Consider the following 15,746-nt stretch of genomic DNA (forward strand, 5'->3'; position numbering starts at 1 on the left):
AAGGCTTACTTATAAGTATTGTCTATGAATTCGGCGCTAGGTCACATGCACACAGTTTAAGTTTGGTTCATGGAATGCGTTGTTCCTACATATTGTGCCCTTTTAAAGGCATCCAAATGCGGTGGTCTTCTTTCTTGATATGTGCGCCGGCTGCTCCTGAAAATAATGACATTTAAAAATACCTACCGCCTCATATAGACTCTTCTTCCTCAAGGGTGGTGCGTCCTTCGATCCCTCGGGTTGATGGGCCACACGTCGATCGGGGGTGAGGAAATGAAAGATGGGGTAAACTAAACTATTGAATGACGGTACCCAAAGACTGAATTAAAATTGAAATAAATAAAATGGTTTATTTAACAAAAATGTGCAAAGTGTAAATTAAAGTAAAATGGTGTAAAATGAAATAATGTGAAATGAAATTAAAATTTAAAACAATTAAAAGATCTGCATTACAATAAATTAATTATCTGCCTTAATAAATTTTGACTGAAGGTCGATTAAATTTTAGTGTTCTGGATTATATCGAACCACTGTCTTCATGACGATGACATGACCACATTTAAGCACTGGTCAGAAATACAGCCTCATTTGAATAAACGATTTGCAATACCTTGGAAAAATGTCCTCTCTAAATAAATTCAGTAATTAATTAATTAATTAATTTATTAATTCATCCAATTGACATTGACTTTAAGGTGTCTATCAAATATTTAATTCATGTTTAAATTCATTCGGGAAGCACCCAACTCTACAGTAATACTAGAATACACTAACCACGTGTAATAATAACGAAAAGAGAGAAAAGGAAAACAACCATGAATATGGTACTTTATCCGTTATATAATCTTTGCCACATATTTAATCTGCTCGTGGCTGAAAACAAGAAAATTTATTGAACTGAACACCTGAGTGCTACCACCACTCCTTTAGTTTGTTAAACCTTATTTACTTAACTGTGATAGTCTGGACGCTTAAAATTACTTAAATTAATTAGGCCAAGTGCCTCAGGTTTACATCTCAAATGAAAGCGATCCCTTTACATCGTTAACTTTACCTAGTTTGCCGCTGTCTGCGTTTTCATTGTGCATGCATATTTGTGTGGTACCAACTCTAGATGGAGGCAGATCTCATCTCATTTATATAAGTCATCTGCGGCACTTGTGATACAACTACTTACTAGAGATCGCTTCATTTGCCTAAACTGAAATGTAATGGATTTCTAAGACTTGGTGATTACTGACTGTCTTTGTATGAGCATACCACTACTATAGTTTTGACTATGAACTAATCGATGATCTCTTACCCTAACACATGAAATTTTATTTACATAAATGAACATGTCAATGGAGAAACACTGCTCCTAAGAAATACTGAAATTAAAATAATCTGACTACACCTACTTTACTTTATTTACAGACATTAAATCAAACACAATTCACGCATCAGATTTTAAAATAATACGGTGACAAAATATATACAAAGAAATGATATCATAATAAAAATCTAGATCCCAAAAATCGCTGCCTAATAAAATAAAAAATAAAAATGCGCAGTGTAGAAGTATAAAATATTTCCCTGATCTATGTAGCAAAATTACGTGAATTTGATGGCAATCTTCTAACCTCAGACTAAAATGTCTGGACATAACCTTATTCAATCTTTACGGACAATAATTATTGGTAATACATGTCATCAATGATTATACTTGACTGTCGAAACACGCATTGATCAGTCGCTCTGTTCACAATTTATCTCGGGCTCTCAATTGCATATTTTCCGAGCATTTACTTTCCCTGGAAACTATTTGAAGCAATACAGGCTTTCCGCCTACAACCATAACACATGTCGTCGCATATTTAACACTTTCGGTTAAGTTATTCATCTCTCAATTCTATTTATTCATCAATATTCTCGACGTACTAACTCATAATACGGCCTCGCTCGTATCCGGCGGGCGAAATAACTGTGTCGTTCACGCATCCATTTATTCGACATTATTAATGACATGGTCCAAATATCAAATTTTCCATTTCTCAACACAGAACATCAGGGATATTACTATTACTTTGCTCGTTATTTTGATTATCCACCGTTTCACATATTATGAAATATCAGAGCTAACTTATCAATGGCTTCCTATCACTAATTAACTGAAATAACGAGATTGCCTCTCAAAAACACGGCGATCGAATGTGTAACCACGTTACATAAAGAAATTTAATCTTGCATATCAACCAGATCATCGCGAAATACAAAGTATGAGAGCTACCGGAAACGGTCGTTTGAATAATGATTACAGAACATGAAATAATAAACCTAATGCGCTAATAGCAAAAATAAACATTTAAACTAACATGGCGGCATCCACAAAATCAAAGCGTCAACAAAATAACACTCATTACCACAATTATGATTATTATCATCACTTTAAAAATCTGCACTACACCGTATGTAAATTTCTTAGTAAAATAGGATTCTCATATGTCAAAATGACTTACTTCAAAAGGAAACTACGCAAGTAACACTCGCTAACAGTTATTTATTATTATTATTATTATTATTATTATTATTATTATTATTATTATTATTATTATTATTAAGATTATTATTATTCTAGTTTTATATAATTACTATAATTATGACACTATGGCATTTATATTCCGAGTCGCCAAATATAATTGTCGTAGTCTCACGTTTAACGCAAAATAAAATGATATCAAACTATAATTAATACCATCCGATCCGTGAATTATTTATAATCCTATCTAAAATTCTAAACTACATTTTTAATCATCGATTGTTCATATCCCTACATATTAACATATTTACATTTTGCTCATTTACCTTATTTGTGCTGGAGGCAGGTCAGATCATCCTCCGGACCCCGTCATGATGAATTTAGTACTTCTTCTTCAAGCTGATGTTATCCAAGAGATCACACACGCAAACTTGATGCATTTTTACAATATCGTTGCACACGTCCATATTTATGTTAACACTTGCATTTTAGCACTCCTACGAATGACACTGCATTGAGCACCTGACGTGAAGTCGAAAGTCTGGACTCCGCTACCTGCCTGCTGTCGCCTCTCTCTCACCCCTTTCAGTTTGTTTGTGTAAAGGATTATTGGTTATTCACCTTCTCTGACCATAACACTGGACTCAAGGTCTTAGTGCGGCAGCATTCCAATTGTGAAAACAAAGTTTTCTCCCTGTAACTGGCTTGACTAATTCTGCTCCCAAATATCTCACTTGCAATAATAGTTCTATGAGAGTGTGGAAAAATTTAAATGTAATGTTCCCGATGATGTGGAGAATTTTATAACAATCGTCCTCCAAAATATGACTTTTCCACGAAATATACAAGCTACACGTGAAATAGGGAAAATGTTATGCAGCTACGTGTTACGACGAGATTCAATGTTCACCTCGGTCCTAGCACTTTAAGTTCATTCATGGCAAGTGTTGAGAATATAAGTACCATTGTCATTTGTTAATTTAATTGCCTGATTATATCTGCATAATCTAAAGTTGAATAAAAGTTTGTCAAAGTGTTCATTTCGGCTAAGATGTTACTCACACAAATAAATACATTACTCACTCGGATGTCAACTACTGTATAAGACACTGAAGATTCTTACAAGACTGCGAATTCTCACAGGACTGCGATTCACCACAAGACTGGGAATTCCGACGAGACTGAAGATTTCCTACGAGACTGAGATTTTGTACAAGACTGAGATTCTCCACACTGGTGTCTTCGTTTTTGTAAACAGTCCTCCCCCACTTCGAAAATAGTTCTGTGGAAGGGATGTGGCGTAATAATCCTGCACTTGGGACCGATTTGTCATGTGTCCGTAGGTTAGAATTTTAGAAAATGTGCTCAAAACATTCCTAGTTTTGGTCCGATTTATGTGTTACAGTTGCGTTATGAGAAACGATCACAGGTTAATTCATACGACGGCGCGCGTCACTGGCTCTATTTTCTGTCAGAGTATGGCGCCTTCCCGCCATGACTGTTCATTTCCTGGGCGATACCACTCTTCCATGTAAAGTTGAAAATTTCTTATTTAACCACTGATTAACCACACATTTACACTGATAAATCCTTAAATATTGCTTGGAAGTCAGGACACAATATTTCACAGCTATTTCGGGCACCAAATCGCGAAATACTAGCTGTAGATTCCCGCTATGACACGACATTAAAATTTGCAATTTTGTGATTGGCTGAGACGTTCGCGCTCTTAGTAGTTTGGGTTCTTCCATTTTCTGCTAAGGGATGACGGGTATTATTCGTGTCTCACTCGCTCTTCTAGGCAGGGCAAATTTGGACGTGCGGATTCACGTGGGAACTGGATAGACAGTTTCCACTTCTCGTCGGCATCATAAAACATAATTGGACGTACCACTCAGGCTAGCTACTTCCTGTTCGTGCCTTAACCTCTTCAGTCCCAGGAGACAAAAATTTGGATTTTGACAGTGATATTCACTAGATTTGATAATAGGGAATCAGAGATGTTGAGAAAAATTCCAGAAAAAATATTCTGCTGATAGGGTGTCCAAAATTGATGGTGTACATATGTACACCTCAGGTTTTTATTACATAAAAAATATTTAACAAAATTATACATATAGCTTATTAATGTTGAAAAGTATGGTACATTTAACCCAGATTAAATCACAAAATTACATAAATGCCTTAAACTAAAATAGAAGGTATAAATCTGACATGAGAACTTTATGTAATAATAAGCAAGATGTTCCTCAATAACCATGATGTCAGTGTCCAAACCAACCCATAACTCTAAAAAATACTTGAAAAATGCAAGCATACTGTACATATTACATTGTAATTACATGCCCAATCATTACTTAACATGGTATTTCATGAAACAGTTGTTCTTGAGGACACACAAGTACATATTGCATTTCACACACATGATTCTTGATTTGGACTTGCATCCTGGGAACCTACACTTGGATGGAAAGCTGTCATTTTAATACTTGGGAAAATGTCCGTACATATCAAATCTGACTTCCGGAATAGGCTGTGATATCACTTTACGGTATTTAGAGGCTGGTTCTTGTTCTTCCTGTTCCCTTTGTGCATCATCCTCAATGCCAACAGTGTGCAGTCCTCTCGGTGAGTGTCTGACTGACTGTGAAATTGTTTCAGATCTAATCAGGGCATTAGCTGCATGGAGACTGTATTGTAGGAGGCTCATTTGTTTTCTCTTAGAGATATCTGATTTCCAGCAGGCCCTTCTGTACATTAACCAGCCGTTGACAAGGACAAGGTCTACAAAATGGTTGAAGACTCGTACTGTCCATCTTTTTGTTCGTACAGTACATCTATAGTATGCCAACAATCTGTCGCAGAGGTCAGTTCCCCCCATGTTTGGGTTATAACTCCTTGTTACTACTGGCTGTGGTACCTCAATTTTCTTTTCTTCCTGTTTGGACCATTGCATGCATGTGGCCTGTGGCTCACTTCCAACACAAGTTGACAAAAATGTAACACATTTGTTGTCTTTCCATTTCAGAACACAAACTTTTCCATCTTCCCTAACTTTCTCATCCCACTCCCCTCTTTGCAACTGTTTGTCAACTTTCAGCTTACCAACCACAGGCCCAATTCTGTTTTTCAAGACAGTTCCTGTTTGATGAATGCCATTACTCATCAAGAACTCTGCACACTTCATACTGGTAAAGAAACGGTCAGTGTAAATGACATGATGTCCATCCTTTGGCACTGTCACACTTAACAGTTTCACAATGCTGCCACCCAAACCAAGCTCTTTCATGTCATTTTCACAAACAGTTCCTCTCCCCTGATATATACAAAAGTCTAATACTAATCCATCTCTAGCTGCCAAGACAAAATTTTTAAGTCCAAGTGGGTTAGGTTTTGAGGGGACAAACTGGCGAAAACTACACCTTCCTGAAAAGGGTATCATCTGTTCATCAATCGACAGATGTGCAGGCCTTGGTAACGTCAGACACTTATCCCTAACAATATTTATCATTGGCCTAATTTTCCACAGTTTATCAGACAGGTCATGCTCAGCTAGGTTGTCTGTGAAATGCAGGTAATTCCTGAGTTCAAAATACCTATCTCGAGGCATACATTCTGAAATTAAAGGCACTTTTAATTCCCTGCTCCAGTATAGTTTTCCCTGTGGTAGCTTCAGAGTACCCATCAAAATATGAATCCCTGTAAACTGTAGTAATTCTACAGCTGTGGTCTGAACAGAACGCAAGTCACGTTTTTGCACTGAATACAGGTTTGTTTGCTCAGCCAACAATTCCCAAAAAGCAGTTGGCAGATATTCATGAAAGGCCTCTTGTACTCCTTTAGGACCATTTTCATGGACCTCCAGTTCCTCTTCAAGTTCAGGCCCCTTTCTCTCCATTCTGAAAAGCATTCCAAATTAGTGTGAATTAACATCCATTTATGAAACGTAAATTAGGCCTACACTCATTTTGTATTTACAAGTACATGCGCATGCTTTGCATAATGGGAAGAGTTCCTTCAATATAAAAATATAGAATATTTTGAACATACCTTGTTGTTTTCCACTTCATCAAACGGGTGTTTACTTGCAGTGGTGTAGTAGCAGCTGTTAAATGTACATTATCTTCATTTTCTGATTCAGAGTCAGTAGATGAGTTTTCTATAATTGCTGTCTCAAATAACTCATCATCTGTGTCCGACAGTTCGGCATCACTGTTATTCAGTAAATCTACTAATGCATCTGTAGTAAGGATGCCTGTAAATGTAAAACACTGGTTAATGATGCAGAAAACATAGGAAAAAATCATAACCTCAAAGAGGGAGAATATTGTTGTAGGGACCTGAGGTGCACAAATGTACACCTCATTTTTACCGGATAAAAACATACCAAAATATTAACTTCAACACATTAAAAACTGTGTGTTTTCAATTATTAAATATAACTGAACGTATTCCAATAGTTATTTCATTTATATGCCATTAAATATAATTTTACCGGTACTTACTTCTCTTGCTGTGCTCTCTAGCAGCCATATTGGTCAAATGTAAAATTCCATGTGGTCTGGCTCACAGCTGAACAGGAATATAGTGCTCCTAGTGGTTTTATTTGGAACTAATAAGGTAAACATACGTGTGGCACACGGCACAAACATAAAAATCTAACCTCAATGGTTCGAAATAAAATAAAAATTGAAGGTGTACATATGTACACTTCTGGACTCAAGAGGTTAAGACGTATTCTGTGGATATATCTTCAGTCTGAACGGCGCCTGGCTGTTGATTTGTGAGACTGCAATCTTTTCCCAGCCTACTGCTGTGTTCCCATATGCGAATTATTAAACATTTAATTTAGGCATTAATTATGCACATTCGCTTATGGGTGCAATATCTTGAAATGGAACCGGTGAACAGCCAATCGTGTGACAATATGTCTCAGTTGTTAGCCCGTTTCCATCCATTTCCGATCCATCATGGCCTCCGTCGAGTAGAATTCGTCTCAAACGGTAGCTTATTGCATGCAGCGGATGCAGCACCTCCTGTTAAAACACGATTGTATCTCAGATCCTCAACCAGGAGAGTTTCCCTCGCAAGCTCGTAAACAAGCCGCGATCTTTGACGTCCTTGATAGACTCAGGTCTCGCTTTAGATATCTAAATTTTATCTCTTTCCTATCTTCTAGCTGCTTCACACTCAGGCCCGTAGATTAACACCGGTAACACGAACTCGAAAGAGCACTCTGGCCGTCTCTACTGAGATTTGTGTGATGTTTCCACTGTCATTCATCCCTCCAAGTGGTGCAACCGTTCTAGCTCTTAGATGAATCCTGAAAGTGCTGCACGTGGTCTGTAAGGTCTAACTCTGCGAGATCGGATGTTTACCTAACTGACTAGTTTGTTCAACCCGTTTCTCTATGGGGTCAGGTATGAGGTGAGATGACATCTGCCGTGGCGGGTTTTTATGACCGGATGCCCTTCCTTACTCAACCTAATCAGAGGAGTTAATGAGATAATAATGTTATTTGCTTTCGTCCCACTAACTACGTTTACGATTTTTGGAGACGCCGAAGTGCCGGAATTTAGTCCCGCAGGAGTTCTTTTATGTGCCAGTAAATCTACCGATACGAGGCTGACGCGTATTTGACCACCTTCAAATACCATCGGACTGAGCCAGGATCGAACCTGCCAAGTTGGGGTCAGAAGGCCAGCGCCTCCACTCAGCCCGGCGAGTTAATGAGATGAAATGACTGAAGTGATATATGATAGTAGGAGGGGAGAGGGTGAAACTCGGTGCCAGCACACAGCCTACTCCTATCGGGTCTGCTCAAAGCTTAAGGTCTCCAGCCGACGCGACGGACGAATCACCATCAACAGCGGCACTTCAAATGAGAACTGCGGAGAGGTTTGGAATTTAATTCAGGCTTTTGGCATGCAATCTAGTGATTAGAAATTGTATACCCCCACCTCACTTATCCTGCCGGCCACCATTCTGATGGTGAAATTTTTTCGACCAACGGGACTCAAACTTGTTAACCTCGGTGTCAGACTGTTTTAGACTTCAACGCCTTGATGACGACGGCCACCAGGATAGTAACGTAGCTAAATAATATTTCACTATTTTAATTTTGTAAAAAAATTCAGTGAATTTATCCATGCAAGACCTTATTTTTTATTTCGAAAAGCCTATTATTATTATTATTATTATTATTATTATTATTATTATTATTATTATTATTATTATTATTATTATTATTATTATTATTATTTTCCCGTTCATCTTGTTGTAATGATACATGTTATCACTGTCTATGGCAATGATCAACCACTTGAGATGACACAATTTATGTTCCAAAATGCATATTTATATTCATTTGACGAATAAATGCCTATGATGATGATGATTATGATGATAATATAACGATAGGTGAATGCCTGTTTTGTAGACAAATACGAAGCTAAATCACATCTCATTATTTGACATCATTGTTCCTCAAAACCAAGTATTACATGTGCATAATAGTGCAATTGGACTAGACAAAAGAATAACAGAATGTGTGGCTATATTCATAGAAAATCGAACTCAGTGAATTGGAGTAGGTGAAGCATTATCTGATCCTGTAATAATTAAGAGGGGAATTTCTCAAGACAGTATTATTAGAATTTTATGTTTTCTTGTATGTGTTTAAATGATATGAATAAAGAACTAGATTAGGAGATAAGGCGTATTGCAGATGATGTTATTCTGTATAAAGTACTAAATAACTTACAATATTGTGAGCAACTGCAAAATGATCTCGATAATGTTGTGAGATGGACAGTAGGCAATGATATGATGATAAACGGGGTTAAAAGTCAGATTGTGAGTTTCACAAATAGGAAAAGTCCTCTCAGTTTTAATTACTGCGTTGATAGGGTGAAAGTTCCTTATGGGGATTACTGTAAGTATCTAGGTGTTAATATAAGGAAAGATCTTCATAAATGGGATTGTAAATAAAGAGTACAGATCTCTGCACATGGTTATGAGGGTATTTAGGGGTTGTAGTAAGGTTGTAAAGGAGAGAGACCTGAACTAGAGTATGGTCCCAGTGTATGGGACCCTCACCAGGATTACTTGATTCAAGAACTGGAAAAATTCAAAGAAAAGTAGTTCGATTAGTTCCGGGTGCTTTTCGACAAAAGAGTAGCGTTACGAAAATATTGCAAAGTTTGGGCTGGGAGGACTTGGGAGAAAGAAGATGAACTGCTCGACTAAGTGGTATGTTCCGAGCTGTCAGCGGACAGATGACGTGGAATGACGTCGGTAGACGAATAAGTTTGACTGGTGTTTTTAAAAGTAGGGGAGATCGCAATATGAAGATAAAATTGGAATTCAAGAGGACAAATTGGGGCAAATATTCGTTTATAGGAAGGGGAGTTAGGGATTGGAATAATTTACCAAGGGAGATGTTCAATAAATTTCCAAATTCTTTGCAATTATTAAAGAAAAAGTTAGAAAAACAACAGATAGCGAATCTTCCACCTGGGCGACTGCATTAAATACAGAACAGTAGTGATTGATAGAAGGATAGATAGATAATCATTTATGTATGGTTGAATCTGATTTGTAGTATACCGGTAATGCATATAAATTAGATGTAAAACTCCTGAATTGTTATCCGTCATAATTTTTATTAAATATTTTACTGCACAACGCGTTTCAGAGTCTAGGCTCCGCCGTCATGTGCTGCATTCATGTTGGGGACTGCATCAGGAGCCTCGGAGTAAACAGCAAGCCAAAATGAAGAGTCATTCTAATTGAAAGTCGCTCTTATACTTTCAGATCCTTGCCGTTATGTGAAAGGTGCCTGGTCAGACTGTGACCCTAAGACAAACATGAGGAGTCGAATCCTGAACCTCAAGAAGGGTGACCCAGCAACTTGTGAACAGACTAAGACTATTCAAAAGAAGTGTAAGAAGGGTAAGTAACACATGCAACTTTTTTTTTTTGTTCGCCTGTGATATGTTGCGATGTGAATGTTGGTTAGCATGGCTTGCCTCATTAAAATGTAATGAATTGAATTTCTGTGTCTGGATAAACATCGCCATAACCTGGAAACTTGGTTAGCATGGCTTGCCTCAGCACATTTCACTTCTCATTAAAATGTAATGCGTTCAGTTTCTACATCTGGGTGAACATCAACATGGTTAGCCATAGAGAGGGACGTTTTAAGTGTCACCAGAATACTTCTTTTGTTCTGGTGGACTCCCATAAATTATTTACACAATTTAGGCTAGTTTTGAATGTTTGATAACAGCTCATATAGGTTTTATTGAGCACCGTGAATCTCTAAATAACTTCAACGGAATTTTCTTCGGTGCATGCAGTGCTGTAGTTCCAACATTCTTACAGGGTATAGTCTAAGTCAGGGCATGACAAATTCCTGATGCCAGACCACTCTAGCGTTTAAAATTAGTGAGTTACAACTAGTTACAACAAACTGCCCTCAATTTGGCATAAACCAGGCATATAGAAGACATTTCATAATGACAAAGAAGAAATCCATTTTTGAATGCACTAGTTTGAAAATCTTAATTTGCTTACACAGTAGTTTCCTACTGGACCTATTTCCAGCTATTTATTAAAAGACAGCCCGAGGTGTCTAGTTTGATTTGCGATCACAATTTTCATTGGAAGAAACACTTGAATTGGAGTATGTTACAGTGCGGAGGTTTTGCAGCCACGTCTTCATATATTTCTCAGGCTTCAATCGGTCAACTGTTGGGGCATTTGAATGTGTTAACATAAGGCTGGAGACGTAAGCAACAAACAGTGAAGACCTTAAACAAGTGATGGCTGAAAATGTTATCCATCAAGCTGAACCCTAGATGTTCACAATTATGAGCGTAGCTGGAGAGTTAAAACTCACTGACAGATTAAAAAGAAAATAAGCCAGAGTAGAAGGTACACGCAGGAAATCAGAAGAGTGGAGTTAAGCAGAGGGCGTACGACTTGTACACGCGTGTACCCTCGACTGCAGCCCCGGGTGCATGTTCATGTCTAAAGGCTTCGCTATTCTTTCTCCTGAGTCTTTAGCTAAGCCTATTTTCACCATCGATCCATAGTTACATTAACTTGGATAATCACAAGCACCAAAGGACAAAACAACTTAACCACGGCACAAGCAACGTGAAAATTGACACCCGAAATGTTATTTTATTCCTGAAAGAGAAAGGCGGGGCCTGTTCTGTGTTGCACCGACACAGATGATGGGATGGGACTGGGCTGCCGACAGTGCGGTTTGAACCCACCTTGTCACGAATGCAAACCCAAAGTGGTTCAGGCATCATTCCTTGTACAGAAACACTTGAAGAATATCAAAATTTTCCCCTCCCTGGTTGTACTCTATATGTGTCTGCACTGCCTCCACTTCTGCGTTGGGGAAGAGCGATGTCCTTTGTTCTTGGCTGTTCGACCGCTCCTTTCTGTCCAGGGCGATCTTGTTTTCTCCGTCAGTGTGACACCCGCACACATGAAGATTGGCTTCTCCCGCTTTAAGATACGTGTCAACGATTTCCAGATGATTGTGGCGATGACAGAGCCGAGATATTTGAACATTGTCCACCATCATCAGTGGTTTGTCAGCCTACAGCTATGATCTCCATCGTTTTAACGCTACCTCGACCAGGTCACACATTTGATCGACTAGAACGACGTTGTTACAAATATTGCCTGTTTCATCGCTCCAAATTATTTCAGGATGACCCAGTAAATGCACACAGAATTCTGTTCAACGCGGAAGGACCATATTCACTAATTGGTGCCTATGTATAAGTCTCTGTCCTCTTCACAGTCGGCGGTTCGGCTCGTTGGTATTATATGAGACGGATATAATCCTTAAGGGGAAATTTGGAACTTCTGAAATTTACCAGTTATCACAACCAGATTTAAAACTTAAGCAGTTATCACTAAAACAGAACACTACACAAAATGTGAAGTTGATTAGTTAATTTCTTGCGAAGTTATTAACAAATATTTTTTATTTTTAGTGGGCCCTATGTTGTATACAGAGTTTTCATTATTTTCGGGATGGGGATTCGAAAGAGGAAGAATTGTGGGATTTTAATGTTAAAATTGAAAATTCGTTTCTTTTGGTGAAATGGCAACATTTCAGTCGTGAGTCCCCAGACAGCACTGCCTGCTGTTCCCTGGTTCAATACTCCTCACGACAACGACCATTAACACTGTTCCAATTACACTCACGACGGTTCTCAGAGTGCCCGGAAGCGCGCGCACTCCGGTACACATGCGGTACTGTAGTCAGTACTCACACTGTACTCAGCTCAGATACTCTGACACCAGTGGGGCACTGGCAGCAGCGTACACGACTACCGAACTCCAACACTACAACCACTCTTCTTTCTCGGGGGCTTTCTATTTGTATCTCGATGATGGATTACTGGAATATTCAGCGCTTGGGGAGAAATGGAACATTCCCAGTAGTATCATAGGACAGTTCGGCGGCCTCCTCCTCCCGCGGGAAATTTGAATTTGGGCGGGAAATTTGAATTTTGGCCAGAGATTTGAACTTGTAAACAAAGCCACGTGCTTTTTGACAGCTGTCATCGACAACAACGCATCGCTAACCTCACTGCTGCCATCTTGACGGGCCTAAACCTCAGTGGTACCAACATAACCTAACTAGCGCGAGATTTGAATTTGTAAACAAATCCACGTGTTTTTTGACAGCCACGTGCTTTTTGACAGACAACAACGCATCGCTAACCTCAGTACTGCCATCTTGACGGGCCTAAACCTCAGTGGTACCAACTTAACCTAACTAGTGCGAGATTTGAATAGGTAAACAAATCCACGTGCATTTTGACAGCCACGTGCTTTTTGACAGACAACAACCTCAGTGTAGCTATCTTGACGGACCTAAACCTTACTGGTGCCAAATTAACCTCACTAGCGCGAGATTTGAATTTGTAAACAAATCCACGTGCTTTTTGACAGCTGTCATCCGCCATCTTTAAACTACAGAGCACCGTGCTGCCCTCTTTAGCTACTTACCTTTGAAATGTGGTGGCGGATAATTTGAAAACTGCTTTTTGACAGCAGCCATCTTTGAGCACCGTGCTGCCCTCTTTAGCTAGATACCTGTGGTGGCAGACAATTCTACGTGACAGCAGCCATCTTTGAGCACAGTGCTGCCCTCTTTGTGGTGGCGGGAAACTCCACGTGCTCTTGTTTGGAAACAAACTCACGTGCTTTTTTCTGACAGCTGTCATCCGCCATCTTGCATCACAACCCTCAGTGCTGCACTCTTTAGATAGATACCTTTGAAATGTGGTGGCGGCAATTTGAAAAATTCTACATGCTCTTGTTTGGAAACAAACCTATGCGCTTTTTTGACAGCTATCATCCGCCATCTTTAATCCAGAGAGTGCCGTGCTGCCCTCTTTAGCTACTTACCTTTGAAATGTGGTGGCGGCAAATTCAACGCGCTCTTGTTTGGAAACAAACCCATGTGCTTTTCTGACAGCTGTCATCCGCCATCTTTAATCCAGAGAGAACAGTGCTGCACTCTTTAGTTGAAATGTGGTGACGGCAAATTCCACGTGCTCTTGTTTAGAAACAAATTCTACGTGCTCTTCAGCTGTCATCCACCATCTTTAATCAAGAGAGCACCGTGCTGCCCTCTTTGTGGTGTCGGATAATTTGAAAAATTCTTTTTGACAAGCAGCCATCTTTAATCCAGAGAGAACAGTGCTGCCCTCTTTAGCTACTTACCTTTGAGGCAGTTAATTTGAAAAATTCTATTTGACAAGCTGCCATCTTTAATGAAAAGAGCATCGTGCTGCTATCTTGCGGGTAATTTTTACGTCACAGCTGTCATCCACCATCTTGCATTGCTAACCTTAGTGCTGCCCTCTTTAGCTACTTACCTTTGAGGCGGACTATTTGAAAAATTCTATTTGACAAGCTGTCACCCGCCATCTTTCATCGCAAACCTCAGTGCTGCACTCTTTAGTTGAAATGTGGTGGCGGATAATTTGAAAAAATCTTTTTTACAAGCAGCCATCTTTAATCAACAGAGCACCGTGCTGCCATCTTTAGCTACCGCCATCTTACATCGCTTACCTCGCTGCTGCACTCTTTAGTTGAAATGTGGTGGCGGAAAAATTCGAACAAGTTTAATCATACATCGGGGGAGCTAGAGTAAGCACGTGCTGCAGTGATGACGTCATCATGCATGTTTAGACTTGTCCGTTTTCTTAAGAGTAAGTCGGTGTAAAGGAATGTCGTGGCGGTAAATTCGAACAAGTTTAAACATGCATCGGGAAAGCTAGAGTAAGTACGTGCTGCAGTGATGACGTCATTATGCATGTTTAGACCTGATCGTTTTCTTAAGAGTAAGTCGGTGTAAAGCAATGCAATAAGTACAACATTTTTGAATGCGATCAAATATTTATTTACAGATGTACTACAACAGTGTTCGTTTTTGCTGCTGACAAGGTTAGTATGCTTCTTAACAACGTATGCTTCTGAAATGCCTCCTGCAACATTCAAATTAAACAAAACATTTAGAAATGTATTATACTAAGTATGTTATGCTTTACAGAGAAGATCATATACTTCTTACCTTGTTGTTATTCCTTTTCGGAATAATCATCATCATCATCACGAGGTACTAGAGAAAGTTCATTCATACACTGTGTACAGTGTTCAATCCTCGGATTTGGTCCATCCCAATCATCATCACCATTTTCTCCTCGATGCTTGTAATGTCGTCGACAAGTTCTGCATAAAGCTACTTCGATCGACATCTTACTGTGTAGAGGAAGGATACCCCAAAAATTATGTACGTAAGAGGCAGCGTACGTAGATAAAAATCCTGGTGGTAAGTATTGAATAAGATGTTTCGGCATCGACGATCTATGTTTATAGAACATCTTAATAGCCTCACTCACTCGTGTAAGTTAAATAAGATGTTGCGTATGAGCATGCAAACAGCATGCACATTTGCAGTTTTGTTCCATAGCGTACGATATTGAAGCACACACTAATGAAAATGATAAAGAGCTATTCTTATTTATAGTCTCGTAACATTATTCGTTAGCGGATGGTAAGTAACATCACTCATATGAATAATAAGACAATAGGCTGCTGTGTCAGCAGGAATGTTTTCAGATGTTTCAAATTCTAAACGAATATCAACTGGAGATTCTTTTATAGATTCTTCATGATAAGA

The 15,746-nt window shown here is 38.9% G+C and overlaps 1 protein-coding gene and 1 pseudogene across 1 annotated transcript in view; one reads left to right on the forward strand and one right to left on the reverse strand.

Moving 5' to 3' along the window:
- Positions 1 to 15,746, forward strand: part of LOC136874721 (uncharacterized) — a 231,397-nt gene that overhangs the window by 178,851 nt on the left and 36,800 nt on the right. Inside the window, exon 3 of the mRNA XM_067148381.2 lies at positions 10,334 to 10,471. Coding sequence (XP_067004482.1) covers positions 10,334 to 10,471 — 138 coding nt within the window. The remainder of the gene's footprint in view (positions 1 to 10,333; positions 10,472 to 15,746) is intronic.
- LOC137500940 (piggyBac transposable element-derived protein 3-like) lies at positions 5,620 to 7,051 on the reverse strand (annotated as a pseudogene).

Source organism: Anabrus simplex, chromosome 5 (assembly GCF_040414725.1).
Source record: "Anabrus simplex isolate iqAnaSimp1 chromosome 5, ASM4041472v1, whole genome shotgun sequence".
NCBI classification, from domain to species: Eukaryota; Metazoa; Arthropoda; class Insecta; order Orthoptera; family Tettigoniidae; genus Anabrus; species Anabrus simplex.